At 49.9% G+C, this 22736-nt stretch overlaps 1 protein-coding gene across 8 annotated transcripts in view; it reads left to right on the top strand.

Annotated features, from left to right (window-relative positions):
• The first annotated feature begins 3442 nt into the window (after positions 1 to 3442).
• Positions 3443 to 22736, top strand: part of nav3 (neuron navigator 3) — a 131340-nt gene continuing 112046 nt past the window's right edge. For 5 of the 8 annotated variants that reach the window (XM_062483755.1, XM_062483752.1, XM_062483751.1 and 2 more), the window contains exon 1: positions 3443 to 3984. In XM_062483755.1, coding sequence (XP_062339739.1) covers positions 3733 to 3984 — 252 coding nt within the window. In that variant the 5' untranslated portion in view covers positions 3443 to 3732. The remainder of the gene's footprint in view (positions 3985 to 22736) is intronic. The other 3 variants (XM_062483757.1, XM_062483758.1, XM_062483756.1) reach the window with 1 other exon arrangement.

Here is a 22736-nt window from a genome sequence, read left to right as displayed (position 1 = left end):
GCAGGAAGAGACGGGAGAACAAGGTGTGTTTGGAGGCTCAGTTCACCGTGCTGAGAAACGCCTGCGGATAACTGTGGTCAGCCTGCTTCTCTTCATGACAAGGTCTAGCCGCTTCTGCTGTTCTCAGCCAGGGTGTGTGTGAGATTGGGTGATGTTAGTGTGTGTGTGGTGTGTTTGGTGTTCTTGTATGGGTGTGTGTGGGTGTGTGTGTGAGGAGACTGAACAGAGAAGGCCCAGATCCCGTTCCTCTCCTTAGGGCTGTGGCTTGAGGTGCACACAGCCCCCCTCCCCACCTCCCTTCTTCACCCTCCTCTTTGGAATGCTGTCCTCCTCTCTGCGCCTTCAACAGTGGTTTCGGTGGCAACCTAGAATAAACCTTTGCTATGCAGTACATACAAGTATAGTGATATGAGCCGTAAATAATGTCGTTGTGAGGTCTTTTTGGCTTGGCTGCCATAATAAGATGTATTGGCCTTTCCCCTCCCCACCTCCTGTTTTCATAAGTGGTTGATGAGTTTGCAACCTGTGTGGAGGAGTGTGCTTCCATCGTAGCGCGGCTGGGTTTGAGTGATGCGCTTTGCCATCCTCACCCTCAGGGCCTTCCTCACCTACGCCACTGTTTAGCACCAAACTGCTGTCTCATCCCTGCTGTTTTTCGTTTTTGTTTTTTGTCACGTCCCATATCCAGTCTCCTGTCCGTGAAACGGAAGGCCCGCGGGCTATTTTCAGAGCTGCGGTCGGCCCCTTACGGCAAAGTATTACACCAACCACCCCCTCAACTCAGAGCGGAGGGAAGTGAACCGAAGGGGTTGGTTTTGACAGTGTTGACTTTGGACCGGCGCTCTGCTGTCAGAGGCGATACTTCCAGCCCCGTGTTCCCACAGCAGGCCCAGGGAACACAGGTAGCAGCAGCGGTTCCCCTCCCACTGGGCCTCCACCCAACCAGCCCAATTAGCTCCGCAAACAGCAGGAAACAGGAGAGCGAGACATTTGCGTTAAACCCTCTGAGATTACGCCCCGGAGGTATTTCGGGGCAAGGCCACAAGGGGGATGCCCGTGTCAATGTTTGGGTTCCCGGATGGTGCATGGCCTTCGTGTGAGGTTGGACTCCTTCCAAGGTCTCTGCTCCAGAGCATCCGAGGCCTGGAGAGGGTGGGAGAAGGTGCAACCGTACTGCAGTCTGTCACGCCATTCATCCTCATGGCCGGCCTGTTTTCTTAGGCTTGTCATGACAGCCCAGTGCTTGATTGAAAACATGTTATGATAACTGATGTTGTTTCAGCAATCCAGGGCCCTTATATGGATGGTTGTCCATCAGAAACCAGGTTTCAACATCAGACTGCTTTGTGCAGAGATTTTTTTTTCTTCTTCTTCAATTATGGGATATTTCACTTCCTGTTCCCTTCCTGTTCACGTTCTGTTCTTGACATGGAGGATGAAGGAAGCAGAAGAACCTGACTGGACTGGATTTCCGGTCCTCTTGACCCCCACTTTATGCCAACGAACAAAGAAAGCAAATCTTTGTCAAATCACTTCCCTTACACATGAAGACACCATGAAGTTGTTTAATCCTTCTGACCACCACACTGATATCCTTTTATTGGATGACAGCCGTGTCAGAATGTTCCGGTCAGGTGTGACGTGGTAATCTATTCCCGGGCCCTCTAATGTTAACCAGATGTAGCGTTTCCATATAAAACTTTCACTCCCTTTTATGTCTCACACCACGTTAGAAGCCGTTAAAAACCACGGCTACATGTCAGATTCTGTCCGCTTAATAAAGTCCAAACGTATTTCGGTTTGCATGGTGAAGCTTGGTCAGTAAACTTTTACACAGGGATGAATCATGTCAAGCCACATGGCCTCCCCTTGTTTCTTTTTTGACAGGAAGAAGACAGAATTGAGAGTTTAGTGCACAGATTGTTTATTTGACAGGGATTAGAGAGGAGCTAGTGTTTTGCCACAGAGTTCCATCCCTGGCTGTCCCCTATGCTCCTCCCCCTAGCTGTCCCCTATGCTCCTCCCCCTGGAGGTCCCTAGCTCCTCCCCCTGGCAATCCCCTATGCTCCTCCCCCTGGCTATCCCCTATGCTCCTCCCCCTGGCTATCCCCTATGCTCCTCCCCCTGGAGGTCCCTAGCTCCTCCCACATCCCCTATGCTCCTCCCCCTGGAGGTTCTTAGCTCCTCCCCCTGGCTGTCCCCTATGCTCCTCCCCCTGGAGGTCCCTAGCTCCTCCCCCTGGAGGTCCCTAGCTCCTCCCCCTGGCTGTCCCCTATGCTCCTCCCCCTGGCTTTCCCCTATGCTCCTCCCCCTGGCTGTCCCCTATGCTCTGTCCCAGCTCTGTGGTGAGCAAGCAGGAAGATGCTCCCCAGACCACAGCTCTCCTAAACACAGGTGTCAGGACACACCATTCCCAGGCAATCGTCTCTGTGTCTGGCTCCTCTGCTACTGTATATCCATATGGGGAGTTCATATTGAAGAGGGGAGGGGTTGTACAGTCTGAGAGAGAACTCGATATCCCCAGTCCTGCACAACCACAGAGGACTAGAAACTGAGATAGAGTACCAGGCAGACAGACGGCCACAGTGGGAAAGACAGCAGTGTGTGTATTTGTTTGTGTGTATGTTAGAGTTTGTGTGTGTGTGTGTGTTTGCGTCTGTGTGTGTGAGAGCCAGAGGGGGGTGGTGGAGGGGGGCGGGGGTGGAAGACAAGCAAAGAGGCGTGATTTCACAACTCCAGAACTCTCCCAGCCATGAATAATAGTCCAGGACCCAGACATGCAGCTTCAGAGCAGGGACTGTGTCCCCAATAGAAAAATTGAAAAAAAAAGCGCTTTTCCAACAGCTGTTTGTTTTGGCAGTCACACACAACCGCCACCCCCTTTTACTTTTTTTATTACTCTCCAAACTGTCTTTTTTTCCCTTCCATTTTTACTATTTCTTTCATCAAAGAGGAGGGCAGCCCCAGTCCCAGATGTAGGCAGGGAGAGAACGAGTGAGGGAGAGAGAGAGAGACCGTTTCTATTTCTAGTGATCAGTGCAGGGCTAGTGGAGAGGCTGTTTTGACAGTTGGAGCGAGACAGAGCAACGTGCTGCTGTGGAATGCGCCTCAGACAGAGGAAGAGAGAGAGAGAGAGAGAGAGAGAGAGGGACACACACACTTAGCCAGGTTTCTGTAATCACAGCTCTCCGAGTGGCGGTTACCTTCCAGAGTTCACGCCCCTGAGAACTGTTTTGGTTTGGTAGTGTGGCTCTGACAGAGCGAGGGAAGGAGGGAGGGAGGGAGGGAGAGAGAGAGAGCGAGCCCGAGAGAGAGAGAGGAAGAGAGGAGGGAGGAGTGGTGACGGTGGGAGGAGAAGAAGAGGGAGGAGGGACAGCGATTGGCGGAGAAGCCTTCCCAGTTTCTGTGAGTCCGTCATGTAGACTACAGAATGACTGCGGCAGCTCTCCCTCGCAGGACTTCTCCCTGAGAGACAGCCCCTGTCTCCTCTTCTTTCTTTTTTACCCTCCTTCTTCTCCTCCTCTCGTCTCCCCCTGCCAGACGTCAGGAGAGGACGCGCCGGGCTCCAGCTCCTCTCGCGCTCTCTCTCTCTCTCTTCTCTGTTTCGTGTGGGGAACTGAAAGAAAGGAGTCCTCTCGCTGCTGTGTTTTTCATCAACCCCCCCCCCCCCCCGTTCCTCCTGTCAGTTTGGAACTGTCTCACCACCCACCTCCTGTCCGACTGGGACGTACCATGCCGGTGGTAGGGGTAGCCTCCAAGCTCAGACAACCCTCGGGGGGCTCCAAGCCCGTCCACACCGCTCTCCCCATCCCTAACCCGGGCAGAGGCACTGCCACGCAGGGCTACATGTCTAGGACCCAGGAGCTGAGGGGCTCCGAGCCTCCGGCGATGTCCTCATGTCAGCTGTCACTCAAGTCCGAGTACCAGGACAGGAGAAGCGTCCAGGCCAGGAGCAAGGAGACAGAGGAGAGTAAGATCTGCAAGGTCAGTGTGAACATGGTCCGGTTGTCCCCGCCAGGGTGGCTCTCTCGCTGTCACAGCTGCTCTGCTGTGTGTGTGTGTGTGGATGCATCAGTGATTCATTGTGTGTGTGTGTGTGTGTGTGCTCTGCCGTGGCTAGATACACTAACAGGATCTACAGGTGGCTGGACTGGCTGTCCCAACTTCTGACCTGTTAGACAGAGGCAGCCTTGTTTGGGTTCAGCTTTGACTGCTCTCTCTGTCTCTCTTTCTCCCTTTCTCTCTCGCTTTCTCTCTCTCTCTCTCTCTCTCTCTCTCTCTCTCTCTCTCTCTCTCTCTCTCTCTCTCTCTCTCTCTCTCTCTCTCTCTCTCTCGCTTTCTCTCTCTCTCTCTCTCTCTCTCTCTCTCTCTCTCTCTCTCTCTCTCTCTCTCTCTCTCTCTCTCTCTCTCTCTCTCTCTCTCTCTCTCTCGCTTTCTCTCTCTCGCTTTCTCTCTCTCGCTTTCTCTCTCTCGCTTTCTCTCTCTCTCTCTCTCTCTCTCTCTCTCTCTCTCTCTCTCTCTCTCTCTCTCTCTCTCTCTCTCTCTCTCTCTCTCTCTGTGCTCCCTCTCTCTCCCTCGCTCTCACTCTCTCTCTCTGTCCTTCTTTCTCCCTGTCCCCCTCTCTTTCCATCTCTCTCTTTTTCCACTTCTCTTTCCTTCTCTCCTCGTTCCCTTCCTCTCTTTCCCTCTCCATCCCTTTCTCTTTCCCACACTCCTCCCCCTCCCCCTCTCCCCCTCTCTGTGTTGATATAGATGAGTTCTTCAGAATTCAGAAGTCGGTGTGCTCTCGGCAGTGGCAGGTGTTCTCAGCCGTGGTTGTCAGAGCGCTGGCACAATTTGTGTTTGTTCATCCACTGCAGAGGAGAGGAAGCAGAGAAAGAATGTTCTGTCGCAGGCAAATTCATGCATTTTAGTCAGCATATATTGCTTCATACTGCGGTGTTGTGTCAGGCAGCACTTAGCCGACTCAGGTCTTAGTCGACTGTGTGTGTGTATATGTGTATGAAGTGGCAACCTCTCACAGTATCAGTGCATGTGAGCCTGCATGTGTGTATGTCAGTGTGTGTGTGTGTGTGTTTGTTGCTGACATTCAAATGTGAGCCTCATGGTTTTCTATTAAATTTCTTATCTACTGAGTGAACCATGCCGGGGTGTTCCATGGGGAAGGGAAATCAATGCATATCAATGGCTGCTACCGGAGTGAGGATGACTGGAGATGAATGCAAACCCTCTGCATCCCCTATGCTCTTCCACACACACACTCACCCCCACAAACACACACACGTGCACATTAAGAGGGAAGAGTGTCCTGTTCAGCAGCTAGTTGATGATAAAACACACTTCCCCCGCAGGCACTGTGCCCTTAGTCACAGACACGCAGGGGGAGTTCAGAGGCTGCCCCCGTCTCCCCCTGCGCTTTCAAGTTCTCACATATTTCCGGCAGGTTACAAGAAAAGCAGCCCCCGTGTCACGTTAGCTTCCCAGACCTCAATAGCCTCGGCAGGGCACGGAGGACGCAGGCGGGAAAAGGGTGGCTGCTAAACAGGAAAGCCTGTGTTGTGTTTTGACAGTTCCTGGGGCTGCACGAGGGGAACTATTTGGCGGGAGAGAGGTTTGAAAAATCCTCTGGTTTCCTCCACAGAGAAAAAGACGGAATTTGGCACGGGCTGCGTTTAGTATGGGAAAGTGCTTAGGGTGTTCTGTGTGTGTCAGTCTGTTGGTGAGATTTTGCTGAAGCCTTTTTAATACGGATAGGGCAGGAGAAGCAGCTTCAGAAGCTGGATGGAGATCCACTTATCTATCTAAACGCTGCTCAGCTCGCGAGGTGTGTGTGGACTGATGGTGTCTAAAAGTTCAGTTTAAGTACAGAGGCTGAAGCCTTAAGGCATGGTTTCTATTTTATAATTGTTAGTTCTGTATGGAGAATGGGAGGGAGCTTTCCGGCAACATTGACCAAGCCTTTACCTGTCAGCCTCTACCTGCCCCAGCCTCTCCCTGCCCCTGCCTCTATCTGCCCCAGCCTCTCCCTGCCCCTGCCTCTATCTGCCCCAGCCTCTCCCTGCCCCTGCCTCTATCTGCCCCAGCCTCTCTCCTAGCCCAGCCTCTACCTCCCCCAGCCTCTACCTGCCCTGGCCTGTCCGTATGGGAGGAATAATGGTGGGTAACAAGGTAGGGAGGTTACAGGCATAATTAGTCTGTCTGATGGGGATCTGCACCAGCGGCCAGAGGAGCAGATCTGCGCTCTGAGTGAGGGGGTGGGGGGGCCCTGCTGTCATTAGTTATTCATCTGAGTGACGGGGCCTGTTCTGTGTGGGGTGGATGGAGGAAGCATCACAGAAAAGGTGTGTGTACGTGTATGCTTGCCTCTCTGCATGTATGCGTTGGTGTGTGTGTGTGTGTGTGCATAGGTGCATGTGCGTGCTTGTTTAACTCGTGTGTGTGTTCCATCCATACAGCACCCGCCTGTGTGGACTTGTTTTGTCCTGGTGAAAGAGGAGGTCTGGCTCTGTGTGTGTGTGTGTGTGTGTGTGTTTAGTGTGTGTGTTTAGTGTGTACAGAGGAACCTTCTCCTGTTGTTTCTCACTAAGCCAGAAGATCTTCTGACTAACCCTCTACTGGCACCAGCACAGTCTGCTGCTGTGCCTGCAAAACACTGAGGCTCTGTCCACATGAGACACAATCTGACAACAAAGACAAGATCTCCCCTGACAGGTTCTACCATTGTCCGTTGAGACACCTGTTAAGCCAAGATGGAACATTAGGAATAACTGATCAGCCTGTTTGAGGATAGAGGATAGACTCTCTTTATGAACCATCTTCAATGAATGTGCTCAGTCTCTCCAGTTTGTCCACTGTCAGAGCGAGCTGGATGCCTTTGCCAAGCACTTCTGTCAGATCCGTTTGATGAGAGCAGGGAGACTGGGATATCTGCAGAACAGCCATAAACAGTGAGGTGTGAAAGCAGTCCCTCATAGGAGTGTGTTTGTGTGTGTGTATGTGCATGTGTGTGTGCCTATATTGGTCTCCGTGTGTGTATGTGCTTCTGTGCATGTCTCTGTGTGCGTGTGCGTGTCAGGGTGCATGATCCTGTGTTCTGTACTGTGAACTCAACATCCATGTATATGTCATCGCCGGGGGGGGCTCCTTCCTTAGAGGGTCTTGCACAACCACCTGCATTCTTCTGGGACGCCTCAGTTAATCCATCCACAACTACAGCTGTCAGGGGGCTTTCCTTCCCCCAGAGACAGGGAGAGACCCCCTCTCCTCTCCTCGCTGTCTCTCCTTCTCACTCCCTCCCATGCCGTCTGTCTCTCTGTCTCTCTTTCTCTCCCTCTGCTCTCGTTCTCCTCTTTCATCTGTCAATCTCACCCTGTCTCCCTTTCTCTCTTTCTTCCTCTTCTCTTTCTCTTCCAGTTTATAATATGTCTCTCTCTCTTTCTCTCTCTATCACTCTCTCTCTCTTTCTCTGACAAATGTGCCAGTCATTGACTCTGGTGCAGTAGGATGAAGAGGTACAGTACTTGAGGTGACAGGAGGGTCATAATGAGATGTCCCCACCCACAGCTGACAGAGACAGATCTGATGGCAGGTGTAGATATCTAAGGGCCCCGGTCATGGCAGATGACCAACAATCAGAGGTGTGGGAAAAGCTATTTCAACCATGTGACTGACGATCGGTTCACACGTTTTATTAACATGTATTTCAACACCTTCCTTTGACCTTGTTAACTTTGTTAGAGGAAAATTGCTAATTCAAAGCGAATCAAATCATTGTACCTCTCTACCTTTAGTGTCTGTACACTTAAGTCAACAGAATTTGGTTTGATATCCTATCAGAGCTGTTAGAATAGTTCCAGTTCGACTGAGACTGTACTGGAGCATCACTAAAATAGAGCTCCATACATTAGAAGTTTAAAATAGTCAGAGACATTCCAGGTCTGTGTGTTTTAGATATACAAACCTCCCCATATCAGGTGATTAGGTAAACAAGGCCTGTTGCCATGCTGCCTTGTGTTGGCAGCTGCTATTTTAGTGGGCCACTTGTGGGTTTGTGTATCAATGTCTGTTGAGGCGTGGAACTCGGCCCATGGCACGTCACCATCTCTTGCTACACCATCCTGTTGACCTGCCCTCTCACTTCCTGTTGTTCCCTTGAGCGTTCCGTGTCGCCTAACGTCAGGAGAAGCTAGGAGTTTGATAAATTGGAACGATGTGTTTGCTGTGTGTGTGTGTGCGTTGCCAGGGAGAGGGGGTGGAGAGTGAGGTGAAATGCCGTAGGGGTCGATGTTGGGGCTTGCCGTTTGTGTGTGGGGAATGTAAACAAATACAACCACGTTCTTTCTTTTTACCTCAATCCCAGTGGCGCAAATAGGAGTAAATGGAGGAGGACGAGAGGGAAAGAGAGAGGGAGAGAAATAATGAGAGAGAGTGAGAGTGAGAGAGAGTGAGAGAGAGCGAGAGCGAGGGAGGGAGAGAGAGAGAGTGAGAGCGAGGGAGAGAGAGGGAGCACACAGAGAGAGAGAGAGAGAGAGAGAGAGAGAGAGAGAGAGAGAGAGAGAGTGACAGAGAGAGTGACAGGTATGGAGAAGATTGTGGGCTCTTTTCTAGCTCCTCCAGTCAGCACTAGTGAGAGGTAGAATTGAAGGGAGGAGAGGAGAAGAGAAGTGCTCAGCCATGGGTGGTCCGGTGGACTAGGAGCAGGACTCCATATCTGGAAGAGAGGGATTCTCCCATAGGGAGGCTGTGGTGTGGACCGATTGCCATGCAGCCTAGAGTCCTGCCCCAACACAGAGGCCACAAGCTTACATAGATCCAGTCACCATACAGTTTAGCTCATGCTGTCAGCTGTCAGTAAGTTTCCCTGTATTCACACTCGCGCGCACACACACACACACACTTCCTCCAGTGTGTTTGCTTGGCACAGTAAGAAATCCACAACCAGTTTTTCTGCTAGTGTTGACTGATGTAGAGATAGGAGGAGTGGAGGCCTTGGACACACCGACCCAAGTCTAAGGAGATGGAAATGCCCTCATCGTGGGTGTCTGCTCTGGCTGTCTACCTGGCTGGCTGTCTGATTGGCCGGCTGCCTGTCGGTCTGTCTGTCTATTCTTCTCTCTTTAACTCTGTCTCCAACTCTCTCTCTCTGTTTACTTTCATCTCCCTCCCTCCTTCCACCCCTCCACTCTCTCCATGTTCCTGGTCAGGTCTTTACTGGACGCAGGGTACTCAGGGAGCCTAGCCACCGTCCCCGTTGTTTAAAGCTTGGAGGGGAGAACACACAAGAGGGCCGCTGTTTACAGAGCAGCCTCGCCGGTTAAAAATAACCCCTCCTGGGCTGTCGATCGCGCTCCAACTGCAGCTCGGCAGGAGAAGAAGAGCTGGAGGTCCACGTAACAGGGGCGAGGAGGAAGGAATATACGACGCGTCAATACACTGGTCAATTCTCTTGAGTGCGGAGGGGGAGATTATCTTGAGTCCTGTTTGAAGTCAGTGTGGGAGACACAGCAGTCTTTGTGCCCTGACTTCAACGAGTGGTGAGAGTTCACGACTCCCCCCTCAGTCAACAGACGACCTCTGGGCCTGTGAACAACACGAGGGGCTTACATGTTGGTGAACCAACCCTGGGCAGACAAGTGTACAGTACAGAGAGGTTGTTGCTCTGGATAAGAGCGTCTGCTAAATGACAAAATGTTGCACAACCTAACCTGTTTACTTCCTGCTCACTAACGGATGCAGGATGTCGTCCGGCCAGCTGCATTAGGATGGTGGTCGCCTTCCGTCGACCTGAGATCCCCCCCCCCCCCCCCCCCGCAGTGTGTTAGATGACGTGCCAAACTAGATAAAGGGGACAAGTATTCACGCTGGTTGGGTTTGACCTCCTGTCTTTCGATCCCCTGCTGTGTCCTCACCACGCTCACAGCGGCGGAGGTGATTGGATGCAGGGCTCAGCCTGTGGAGCCTCTGCTGGAGGGGCGGAGCCTCACTGCCTCGTGCGTAAGAGGGCACACACACACACACACACATACACACACCAGGCAGCAGACCAGCGCAGCAGATCCACACACAGTCCCCCTGGGCCTATTGCTAGTTCAAAGGCAAGGCTGTTGGAGGATGTTAGAGCAGCCAAGCTCTCCAGCACCACTTGTTTGTTGTAAAAGAACAAAAAAGACGGGACCATTACTGTGGCACACTTATACGGTAGACACACACACACACACGCACACACACATACATGCAGGTGTGCACAAAGCTCTTAGGTTTTTAAGGCACCTTGTCTTTCACAGCTGTTAAAAATCTTCTCCATTTGTCTCTCTTCAGTCGTCTTTCACCGAACCTTTCAGTCCAAGATGTTTTCATAAAGGGCACTTCTCTTCTCTTCCCTCTCCTTTTTCCTTTCTTCTTTCTCTTTCCTCTTTTCTCTCTCTTCTTTCATCCTGCGTATTCCCCATTTTCCGCTCCAGCTCCAGTCACTGTCCTGTCATGCTTTCTAATTCCCGGCATTCTTCTACTTATTCCATCACTCTCTTTCAGACCTCCCTTTCTCTCCGTCCCTCCTGGAATCTCTCCCTCCCCTCCCCTCATTTACTTGGATTTTCCTTCAACCTTTACCCTTTTCTTCTCTCTCTCTCTCTCTCTCTCTCTCTCTCTCTCTCTCTCTCTCTCTCTCTCTCTCTCTCTCTCTCTCTCTCTCTCTCTCTCTCTCTCTCTCTCTCTCTCTCTCTCTCTCTCTCTCTCTCTCTCTCTCTCTCTCACTGTCACTCTCTCTCTCTCTCTCTCTCTCCTCCCTCTCACTCTCCTCCCTTCACGCTTTCTCTCGTCCGACTCTCCTCCCTCTCTCACCTTCTCTCCCTTGTCATTCTCTAAAGGTTATTTTATGAAACTGACAGAGAATCTACACCCACACACACACACACACCTTGGCACCATCTATCTGACTACCACTGGTTACCTTTCTACACAGTAAGTAAGAAAATACGTTTATTTGTACAGCACCTCTCGCAGATGAAAATCACAAAGTGCTTCACAACAAAATGCAATACAACGTCACAAGTCATCCCCCTCCCTTTTTCTACTCCTCTCTTTCTCCTCCTCTCTTTCTCCTCCTCTCTTTCTCCACACTTTCTCACAGCTTTGACTTTAGCGTCTGTGAAGGAACATCTGTAAAGTCCCTGCAAGCATCTTCATTAGCAGTCAGCAGGACCCTTGGACAGCTAGTTCAGCTAACAGCGCTAATGTAGAAGAGAGATGAGAGGGTGCTGTGAGTCAGGATTCTAGTGTTTTAGTATATTTAGAGCCCCTCGGTGACTCAGGTCTTACATAGCAGAGAGCAGCTAGCAGCTCCTCAGCAAGCAACACAATTAGGGGATTTCCTGTCTCTCTGGGCCCCCGGTAGAAGGTGTGTGGAGCTAGGGGCACTGGAGGAAAGTGGTTAGGGCTGGGCGCTCCTGAGCCCAGTGCACTGCTACACCTGGCAACACAGAGACCTGTGTGACACTGGGAGTTTCAGCAGAGGAGCAATGCTAAAGGAGGGTCTAAAAGTGGGTGACTCTACTTTGCAGGAGAGGTTTTGACAAGATGACGCAGTCAGTCATTTAGCTGAAATCGAGAGACAACCCATGTCTGTCTGTGTGGAGGATAAATAAATAAAAAAAGAAAGCATTTTCATGAACATGGGCTCAGTTGATGGCAGTATCCTCCCCTGTTAATGGCTTTCATAGATGGATTTAGCTGAAAGGCCACACACGTTTTTATTCAGGGCTTTGTGTTGTTATTTTGAGTCATCAGAACCCACACAGGCACCATGTACTCATTATTTTCCTTTACTTTCAATGTACACGTTGCTTTTCTCATTTCTGAATCATGTTTGTACGGGGCTTGTGTAAAAACCCAATAAAATGTCAAATGGAAATCATTACTCATTCCCCGTATTCTATATATTGACTCCAGGGCCTTTCCTTGTAAAGTCTGTTTTTTTCTTCGACAGAATCGTCTCATTTGCTAAAATCATGAGGGTTTGGATGGAGACCAGTCGTGTTGGGTCTAACACCCCCTGGTCTGGTCCTCTCATTCCCTGAGTCTCTCCAGCCTCTCGCCTGTGTGTAAAGTGCATTGTGGGATTGTTTGATCTCGACATTCTCTTTTGGTCACGCTAAATGGAGTGTGAAAGTGCATGTTGCCCTACGAGGGGAGCCTGCTTTTCTTATCCGGGGGGTTGACTGGCCGTGCCTGTGTGTGTGATACGTGTGTGTCTGTGTGTCTGTGTATGTGTTTGTCCATCCAAGCCAAGTTCACAGGCAGCGGCAACTGTCAGTGTTGGGGCAGCCGTGACAGATCAGATCTCTGGTTTCACAGCACCCGGGCTAATGGCTCTGACCCACTGGTGCTTAGTGGCATGGAGAATGGAAACCACTCTGATGGGCCCTGTCCTCAGACAACATCCTCCTGCAGCACTGTTCAGTTCTGATGTCCGGTCTGTTCTGGTCAAGTCTGGGTTACTGCTCTACCCATACAGCACCAGGATCCTGTGGCTCACTGGGATTGTCGGAGGATCGTGGACTTTGATCAGTGCACGTTCGGTTAGGATGTTTGCACGCCTTAGAACTAGATTTTGATTTGTTTTTTCCCTTCCCGCCAATCATAATGAAGTAGCCTGTTCAAAACAAGCCTGCTTTAGAGCACCTATACCCCTACACCCCCCCCACCCCACCCCCCCAACCCCCGCAGGTAGACTCTCTCTCTCCACCATGGTGCTAACACACACCTCCCTGTTCTACACGCCATTACCTCCTAGACACAGAGGCCTTAATCGCCCTGCCGTTATAGAGTGTTAAGTTTGCCCATAAAGTGTGTTAACTTTGCTATTAATGACTTAAACATGAAGTACGAGCCCTCAGCGTCGTTCCCAGGAGACGGCAGGAGAATTCTAATTTCCTCCTTCTCTCCTTCCTCTGCATGCTCCGAGCCCACCACGATGGGCCCTTCTATCCTCTGCTTCTCTCCCGGGGTCAGTCTCCTGACACACTGCAACAGCTTTATTTACTGGCTGCTGCCGTTGTTTCTCCCACGTGAAAGCTCGTGTATTTTTACTGCCCCGGACTTCATGTGTCTTGTGAGACCGTTTTAGAGTCGTTTATTTTTTTCTTTCTTTCTTCGTCCTTCTAATTTGTTTCCTTCGTCCAAAGCCCTGCCCCAGTTGTTGTGGGAAACAAGACGTGAGTTTGTTGAGTGGCGAGGGCTGTCGCTGCATGCGCTAACTCACGGGAAAAGAGCGCCGTGGGTGATGCTTTGTGCTCCAGCCGAGGAACTAGTCCCTCTCCGTGCCCTGTCCGTTAGGATCGCTGCACCTTCAGCCTCGAATGGTTTGGTAACGGTCTGTGTAAGTGCTCCTTCTCACATGGTAAGCTAGAGAGAAGGTTTGGAGGAGGCCCGTCCACTGGAACGCCAAGCTCCGACTGCCTTGTAGCTACGTTCATTAATGTGTATTCATTTATGTGTATTCGTTTAGCACACGCTTTCGTCCAAAGCTCTAACCACTGAGCTCTACCCACTGCCTTCTAAAACCTGAAGACATGCTTGATGGGCAGCATTCTCAGCATTTTCAGCTCAGTGAAACAAGCAAACAAGTATTCTTTCGTAACCTGCAAATTATCTGGAAGGACTTGGCGGCCATCTTGGCCTTGAGTGGCTCACTACCTGTGTTATGACAGTGTGTGTGTGTGTGGGGAGGGGGGGGGGGGGGGAGAGAGACAAGAGGCTCATTGTCTCACATCTTTACTTGTGAGCCAGCACGTGCAAGGGCCTAGCGTCTCCTCTGACCAGAGTCTGGTAAAGGCATGAAATATCCACTATTGAACATGCATTCCTGTGTTTCCTTCCTTGTATTGCTTCCTTGTTGTCAGCCAATACTATCCAGACTGGGAGATAAGAGACAAAAGGCTAGTGTGTGTTCGTTTTTCGAGGCAAAATGAGACACCCTTTAAACGTTCACAGTGTTTTCCGCCAGGAATAGAAAAAACAAAGGATTGACAGTTGACTTTCAAACCCACCTCTCTTCCTGTGTTGGTATGAGAAGAAGCCGCAGAATAGGGAGCAAACCTGGTAGTGGGGGGGTGGTGGTGGGGGGGTGCAGTGCTTAAGGCCAGTGGGCTAACGGTGCCTGGTGCACCGCGCCTCTCTTCATCCAAAGAAGATGTGGACTACGGCCGCTGGATTGAAAGCAGATGCAGGCACCTAATTCAGGTTTAACCTAAATCCTGCTGCATCTGGCAACCTTCCCTCCCAGAATGAACAGCTGAGGGAGGAGGAGGGATGAGAGGCTGGGGGGGGGGGGGGGCATTGGGAGGAGTCGAGGACAGAGGATGTCGGGGGCGGGAGAGAAGCTGTGTACAGTAACTGTCCCAGGACGCTGACCTAAGGAACAAAATATTGTCTCAGTGTAATCTGGAGTCAAGACATTTAATTAACATACTAGAGGGCGGGAGAGAGAGAGTACACATGATTAAAACCACATTGTTTTGTGTGGGCATAAGTTATAGTTTCTTTTCTTTCTTTTTTTCACTCCCCCCCCTTCCCTTTTCAACCTTTGATCCTAGCCGTGCCCCTGCTTTTCATCCAGTGGGAAGTACACAGAAGCGAGGGAAGGTTCTGGAAGCGAGCCCTCTGGCTTTCTGGAAGCAGTGCTGTCGAACGTCGCCCCCTTCCTCCGTGTCGGCAGGATAGGCACTCGCTGATATTCATTTCCGTGTGCTTGACAGGAGCCATTAGTCTTAGGGAGGAGGCTTGAGTTACGGTGCTGAGGGGATAGGGATCCTCCGGGCTCCGGCGTAGACTGGAGGGGAAGTAGATATACGTGTTACACAATAGTCTCCACCACAGGAGAGAGATGGAGGGGTGGATGGACGGGGGAGAAGGAGGGGGAGAGTATGGGAAAGACAGAATGGCCAGTCCTACTACATTAGCCGATGATAGACAGATACAACTTAGTAATGTTTGATCCACATCTTATTTTGGTGGCAAAAAAAGGAAAATATTTCTTTCCCAGTGATGAAATGTTTATCCATTGACTGCTCCTAAAGTCGTTATTAATAACGCCCATCGCTGGAATCAGTTAACGGAGAAAGCACCAGCATCACCCCCGGTTGTCAACATGCACAGTGTTGAAGTAAATGAGACGCATGCTCCTCCACTCATGCGTAAGAGCTTGACACTCTTCCTAACACTGTTTGGAGGGAACTGTCAGCTTATTTATGTGAAACTGTTTGTATAAACCAGCAGAAGAAACTCAACACTGTGTACTGAGCCTCTCCAGTCAGGGACAGAACGCACTCTTTTAGACCACAAACGGGTCTCGGGCCAGGCCAGAGAGGTCAGCTTGTTTGCTGACGAAGCTGTAAAACAGGATGTTTGGGTTCAGTCCCCCATCGAGCAGCTTTACAGATGTGTAGAAAGAGCAGGGGGTCTGACTAAATCTGGTCCCACAGGGACAGCTCACAAGCTCACCAGTTCTCTGAGCTGTGGAAAGGTGGGAGAGCTGAAGTTGAAGAGCGTGATATCAAATGATGACTGCTTATCCAGATACTGAACAACTGAGAAAGCGGAAGCATGCCTGTGTGTGTGTGTGTGTGTGTGTGTGTGTGTTGATTTCTGAGGGTTTGAAGCTTTCCTTTCGTTCCTGGCTGGTGACTTCTACAGTTTCACATTTCTTTCAGTCCCAGGTGAGGTGATTGCTGGTGTCTTACTACGTCTTATGAGAAGAACAGAGGTTGGAGTCTCTCTGATTTTTTAGTGAGCTTGTCTTCACACAGGTGTTTTAACATAAACAGCAGAAATAGGTTTACACCCAGCACTAAGGTCTGTTACCTTGTAAAAACCCTGAATGGTACTGGAGTACAATTTAGTGCACTAGCTTTTACATGTGCGTGCTCGTGTTTGTGTGCGTGAATCCTAAATATGCTTGTGTGTAACGTTGCCTCAAGCCTGTGTATGTGTGTTCACACGTGGGTGTGCGAGCTTGTTTTCCCCAGCTCTGTACTCTCTAAAGTAGCGCTTGGCTCTGCATTGCAAGGTTGTTACATTTAATAGCCTAGTTGTTTACTCTTTTATTCACCCCCATTTGGGATGGTTCCTGTTTCCCTCTTGGCGAGCATCAGGTAGTTTTTACAGCGTGGTATGCCCAACACCGTCCTGCTAGCCGGTTTTAACGACCAGGCGTTGAAACCGCCCCGGTTTTTACAATGGTAGGAGGGTTACACAACGCAGCCCGGGGAATGTTGGCCCAGTGTTGCATCGGCGTTCAGGTACTCTGTAAACTCAACAGGTTGCTCGGAGTGTGTGAACTCGTTGACTCATTGGTTGAGGCTACCGCCGCTGCGAGGCTCATTGGACGTTGCAGTCTCCGGAACAGGCCGTCATTCTTCCACGCGGTCCTCGAAGAGCACCAAAGAAGTGCTCCAGCATGGAATTCATTTGTTTATAGGTTGATTGAAGATGCGCTGTGTTTGCGAGGTGCTTGACTTTTCACAAAAGTCTTGTCATCTCCCTGCTCTGCTCAGGAATTGCTTTCACCAACACTGAGTTTAGTCTGGACATGATTCTGATCTTTTAATGAGGGGGAAAAAGTTATCAGTCAGGGTAAGGTGCTGCTGTGCTCTGAGGGAGATTGTTGGCTGGTGCCACAACCTGCAGCTGAAACCTGCTCTCGACCAGGAACCCTCTCCTATCCTTCGCTGGGGAAGGACACCTTGGATGGAGCCGTTTTTCCGACGAGTCTGTCAGGCATTCCGTCAGTCCAAAGGACTTTCTATCCCCCCACAGCCAGAGCCAGGCCAAGGCTAAGATGTTAATGTGAGCTGAAAGAGCAAGTCCTCTTACTTAGTGGCAATGTCTGTCTGTCCTGATTTTTTGCCAATGTACTAGGCTTGAGTGTTGGCCATCAGTGGGCACAGGCATGTTTGGCTTGGAAACAGCACCTCGCTTTGAGGGTTTGTGTTTCACGTAGTGTGGTGGACCATATTACGCAGGAGGGTTAATCATCTAGGTATCTAATACAGGCATTACATCTGTGGTCGTTTCAACGAGGCCTCTGGTGGCTGCTTTAACAGCAATAGCTCTCTGAAAGGTTAGGAAGGGCTATAATTTAGTCAAATGTGTTTAAATATTTGAACACATTTTTGTTGACAGTCACTGACATGAGGAGTTATGCCAGCTTAACGTCTGGTTGGCACATGCTGCCAAGTCCAGTGGTGTATTCGCCATGGCTGACGTTAGTAGCCAGTCGTTCTTTGTTCATTGAAAGAGTATGACCAAAAGAAGCTAATTACAGTACTTAATGGAAACATGTGTTTTTGGTATCGATATCCGCTCTGCGCTCAGATTATCCATGTCTTCTCTTCAGTAATAATAAATATAGCCATTTTCCCACTGAAGCACATAGAACAGTCTTTATTTGATGCCTTTGGCTCCCAGTCAAAACTCTCCCACAAACTTTGAACCTCCATGCTGTACTCACAGCATATGTAAGATTGTAAGACTAAATGAACTACCTCTAAACTCCCTAACACTACTGAACGCACACACGCACGCTCACACACACATGCTCAGACTCTCTGTATCTCACTCTAAGGCCACCACTAAGACTGAAACAGACTTCTGGCATTCCTGAACAAATCTGTCCCGTCACTATCTCTGATTTTGCGTGAGGTCCAGGTCTGCTTGTAAGGCGCCTGGTGGAAAGCGAGGGTCTAAAGGTCTTTGAGTCTCCCCTACTTGCCTGCACGGGTCTTGGCAACAAAAAAAATTCACACACTCCTCCAAAGGAGGTCCCAAACTACCAAAGCTCTAAGCTACATGACCCTCTCTGTGCCTATTCACAACGGAAACTCACATTTTCCAGAGCCAATGTTTTTCTGATGAATTCCGAGTTTTGAAAGATGCTTCTGTGAGCGGTTTGAGAGATGTTGATCCATGGCTCACACACACAGGTTACGAAACAAAAGCCTGGAACCTCTACCTCTCAGAGCAGTAAAACTCAAGGGTGGTCTCCTGAGCGCCGAACACTAACAGTCCAGAATTAGAGAATCTGATTTGTTGACAGTTGGGTCAACTGCTGCTTCCCCCCTCCTTGAATCCCACATATAAACAGTACAGATGTTATCTTAGACCAGCCTCTACCTTGTGACCTTTACACCCGCTTGTGTCTCTCATAAAAGTGTCGGGTCAAAGTGGGATGTACAAATAACACATACCACAAACCCTCACTGACTCCTCATCTCTCTCTCTCTCTCTCTCTCTCTCTCTCTCTCTCTCTCTCTCTCTCTCTCTCTCTCTCTCTCTCTCTCTCTCTCTCTCTCTCTCTCTCTCTCTCTCTCTCTCTCTCTCCCGCCCTCTCTCTCTCTCTCGCGCGCGAGCTCTCTTAAAGTCTCTCACAGTTTACACAGTCTTTTTTCCCTACTTTCTCACACAAGCGCTTTGAGCGCTCACGTCTCAACATGGGCCGTGTGCATGCGAGTCTCCGTAAACACAGACATGGGGCATGTGAGCGGTGGAGGCGGGGTAGCCTTGGTTACAGCGGACCTGGGTACACACGCAGACCAGGCGGGCAGCAGCAGATGTTGAGACAGAGTTCATGTCCTTACCCTCATCACTCAGGGTGGGCAAACCTGGTTACCCACTGAGACCAGGCTGCTAGTGGACCTGATGTTGGCATGCATGCTGCATGTCACCAAGGTCGAAAATCAGAGGGGGGTGTCTAGTTAGAAACAGGAAAAGTTGAGAAAAGGGTTTATTCAAAAATACGGTTTATTGGTTTGCGGTACCTCTGGAAAAGCCCATGTTGATTTAATTTCTTCTAGTGGAGACATGTCATTCCAATATATTTCAAAACCGCTTTTTGTCTTTTATATAATCACGCATATTTTCCTTGCATTGAGGCAGATACTTGGACTCTCTCCGACAGAATCTATTTGAGCTGTGAATACACCTTTCTTCTTTCTCTCTCTCAAACCATTTCTGCTAGTCCTGGACCCCCTGTGGCTGCCACTTAGTCCTTGTGTGGGAGCCAGGGCGCCTGGGGCTCGGACAGCTATTTACTCAGCTGTGCCTCGCCAGGAGCACGTCAGGTGAAGGCCTTAGCTCACGGCCGCCACAGCGGGGATTCTCCTCCGTGCTCGGAATGTGAAAGGAGGGCCCCGACCGGGTCATCTCACTGGTCAACCGGCTGGAGCCTCTGTCGCTGCTGTCAAAGAAAACATCATCCTCACTAACTCTCTCTCTGTCTGTCTCTCTCTCACTCCACTCTTTATTCACTCTTATCTCTGTGTGTGAGTGGAGGAACTCTGTTATCCCAGAGTTGCTGCAGTGCTGTCTTTTGGCTAGCTTGCATGCTAATGCTAACTGTTGGGAGTTGTAGTTTTCAATGCCTCTTTGGCAATGTGACAGGTTTTTATCCGGTGTTGGCTTCAGCATGGAGTGAAACATTCAGAGGGCCGTTGTACGGACGAGGAAGGTCAGTGTCTGGCTTGTTTGAGGAACTGAAGGGGACAACAGAGGCCGTGCACTCAAGGATCTGGGGAAACCTGAGCTTGTTGGGCTTGGCAGAGCATCCTCTCTCTGTCCGCACCGACACACAGTGTTTGGATCGGCCCGGGGCTTACAGACCTGTAAATAACAATCGCGCTGCAGTCCCCGGTCCGGGTCTGGCTAATGGGGAGGCTGCCAAGCTGGTTATCGCTGACACAATCAGGATCGTCTGGATGATAGATGCTCAGGGGGGAGGGTTTGGAGTCCAGGACAGCAACTCTCTGACCTCCGTTTGGTAGCATGTCTCAGATCCCTGCAGCCTGACTCGTAACAGTGCTCAAGTCCAGGCATGTCATTATTAGGCTGGATGGAACACAGACCAAAACAGCACATGACCCATGTTGAATTTGGTTCTGGACGAGGTTGTATTTGTGTTCGTGGTCATGATTTAGAATGGACCGAAATTAAGGTTTGGCAGGGAGGTCTGCAGACACTTTCATATCCGGGATGATGATAATTAGCTCTTAACCTTGAACCTTTGAGTGTTCCACACCCACATCTGTCGTTTATTGTTGTACTCGTGTTAAGTCAAGGACTGAATGTCTCCCGTTCATTCCTTGTATTCTTTATTGGGTCAAATGACATTCATTAACTTTGGAACGTTCCAAGTAGAAAATCTCTCACTGGATCGATCCACTCTCCAAGCCCTTCTGACTGGCCTTTTATTAAGAACCGAGGCATGAAGTACTTACTCTCCTCCAACGGGAGGGAAATGGAGAAATGCACGCAACAGCGACTCTTTGGCTCTGCCGAGTAAAGCAAGTTGCAAAAGCTGAGTTTGAGGTTCATTAGCAGTCTTCATCTGATTGACCGTGGTGTGAGGGGGAGTTTCGTCAAACCACGCTATGCCCTATTGTTTTTCTTAATTGAAGCCCTGATCATTTAAATGATGCCCGCATTAAACTGGTTTAATTAGGAGTGAGGGAAAACATAATAATGATCTTTGCACCCGACTGTTCTGTCTCCAAGATGACAATATATTCGCCAGAAAGCAAAGCTCTGCTTTCCTTTTGCCAGAATGACCATGGTAACCAACTGTCCCCTCACAAATGACTCTCAATAAAGTCAAAACACGATTTTCCCTCTCGACAACACTGACGTACGGCGGTTGAGCTCTCACATCTGTTTTAATAAACCCAGCGCACAATACAGGAGTCATTTCCTCTTTGTTTTAGTGTTCGAGATTTCCTCTGGATTACTTCCAAAGCGCATTATTAGTCTTCCTCAGCCCTCATCTATGTCTTCTTCTCTCCCTGCTCTTCTGACCACTTCCATTGTTTTGCCATTGGGACTCACTTGCATAGGGATGTAATATATCCAAGTACAGATGTGCTTTAGGAAACATATTATTTGGTACTTTTGCTGCTGCTAGCTGTTTGATAAATGCCATATATGGGGTGCATAAACAATACTGTTGACTTTGTTTTTGTGAGATCAATCAGACACAGCTTCTGGGCAGGCCTATAGGCCCCTCTGCATTTATGCTGATGTGTCTATATCTGCACCATTGTGTGTGTGTGTACAGTATTTGTCCACCTTGATATTTGTCTGTGTGTGTGACAGGAGAGTTACTTCAGGGACTCCCCCCCCCCCCCCCCCCTCTGATAGCGGCTGTCCTTTGAAGTCTGGAGCCCAAGGCCAGACACAGTGGGACGGACAGGAAAGTGGCCCGCGATGACAGCGCTCCTCCGCCCTTCGTGTCCTCCCCACCTCCCGACATCTGCCCGGCCCCAGACGAGGCTCAGCATGAGCCCACGGGTTCAATTCCTCTGATTCGATTGTCTCACGGCTGGCTGACACCTCACTCAGGGGACCTGCTGTGGGGGGAAGGAGCTGAGTTTAGTGTTTCGTACGAGAGTGGGACGCATTGGGTTTCATTGCTTGCTAATAAATTAGGTGCTTATGTTCTGGGGCAGGCTCAAATTGGCATTGGTTATAAGTGAAGTAATAACATATGCCAGTTAAAAGGGGCGGTAAAGTAGCTTCGACCTTTTGCGGCTTTAGAATTTTGATCGGTTTCACTTCAAAGACTACAAAATACTACACAGGTAGTTTGTGTTGAAACTTAACCATCGACTATTTGATGTTCATATCCACTTTTCTGATTCTCTGAGTGTGCTTCGTGGATTGGTTTCCTATCCTGGTGCTGTTACAGTACTACACCTATAGAACCAAGCTCCGGCACTGTCACTGGTGTAGCTGCTGTTTATGAGACACCTTGATGCTACAGTACTGCACCCAAGTCATCTGGGATTGTAGGTTCAAGATTGGGTGTTTTTATGTTCCTGAATGAAAGATTTGCCTGCACTGTTAGATAAAACAGCAGACAGGCCTTCACCCTCAATAGAAATTATGGCACTTGCAGTTAACTGTTCAGGGTGTGTGTGTGTGTGTGAAGGGGGGGGGGTGTTCTAGGTGTAAGTGTGTGTGTGTGTGTGTGCCATTGTTTACTGTTTCTCTAAGTTTGTTTGCACAACGTGCTACAAACGGGTACTTGCCATTGTTGATCTTTCCATCAGATTGTCTCTGTTCTCTGAAGTCTCCGCCAGTACAGGGGCTGGATTCCCTTTAGCCACCTGCACACACTTATCCTGGAACAATACACCCCATCCATGTGTGTCACTGTAGCCCCTCTCCTCCACTCACACACACACACACACACCCATGCTACCACCAATCTGAACGCCCTGCGTTTGAAGTCAGCCCCTGATCCTGAATCAGACTAACAGTGGGAGAGGTGGGATCTATCTGGGTGAGACATGCAGATAGCGTGGAAGCAGATAGGGAGATGAGCTCCCGGAGGGATGAGATAATACAATAACCATAAACCCTCCATCCGCACCTGCTGCCTGGAGCCGGCGCTGGGTCGGAGCACCACGGCACCTGTTTGGACCCGCTCCAGGTCCTGCTGTCCGCCCAGGTGCCTTTTCATGTTGTTTATGGGCTCCCCCGTGCCAGACAGACCCTTGTGGTTTTGGGGTTCTGAGTGGTCACTAAGCCTTCTCTGCACCTGGCGGTTTTAGAATGGGACGGCTGATTGGGAATAAAAAGCAGCTGTCAGAATCTACCGTGACTGTCATCATTTTCGGTTGTTACAGACATGTTAACTTTGAAAACCCTACTGCCATAACAAATTAACATTTGTTTGTTTGGACTCAAGC

Source organism: Osmerus eperlanus, chromosome 17 (genome assembly GCF_963692335.1).
Source record: "Osmerus eperlanus chromosome 17, fOsmEpe2.1, whole genome shotgun sequence".
Taxonomy (NCBI): Eukaryota; Metazoa; Chordata; class Actinopteri; order Osmeriformes; family Osmeridae; genus Osmerus; species Osmerus eperlanus.
Note: the sequence above shows the minus strand (reverse complement) of the source record. Positions and strands in the feature narration are given on the sequence as shown.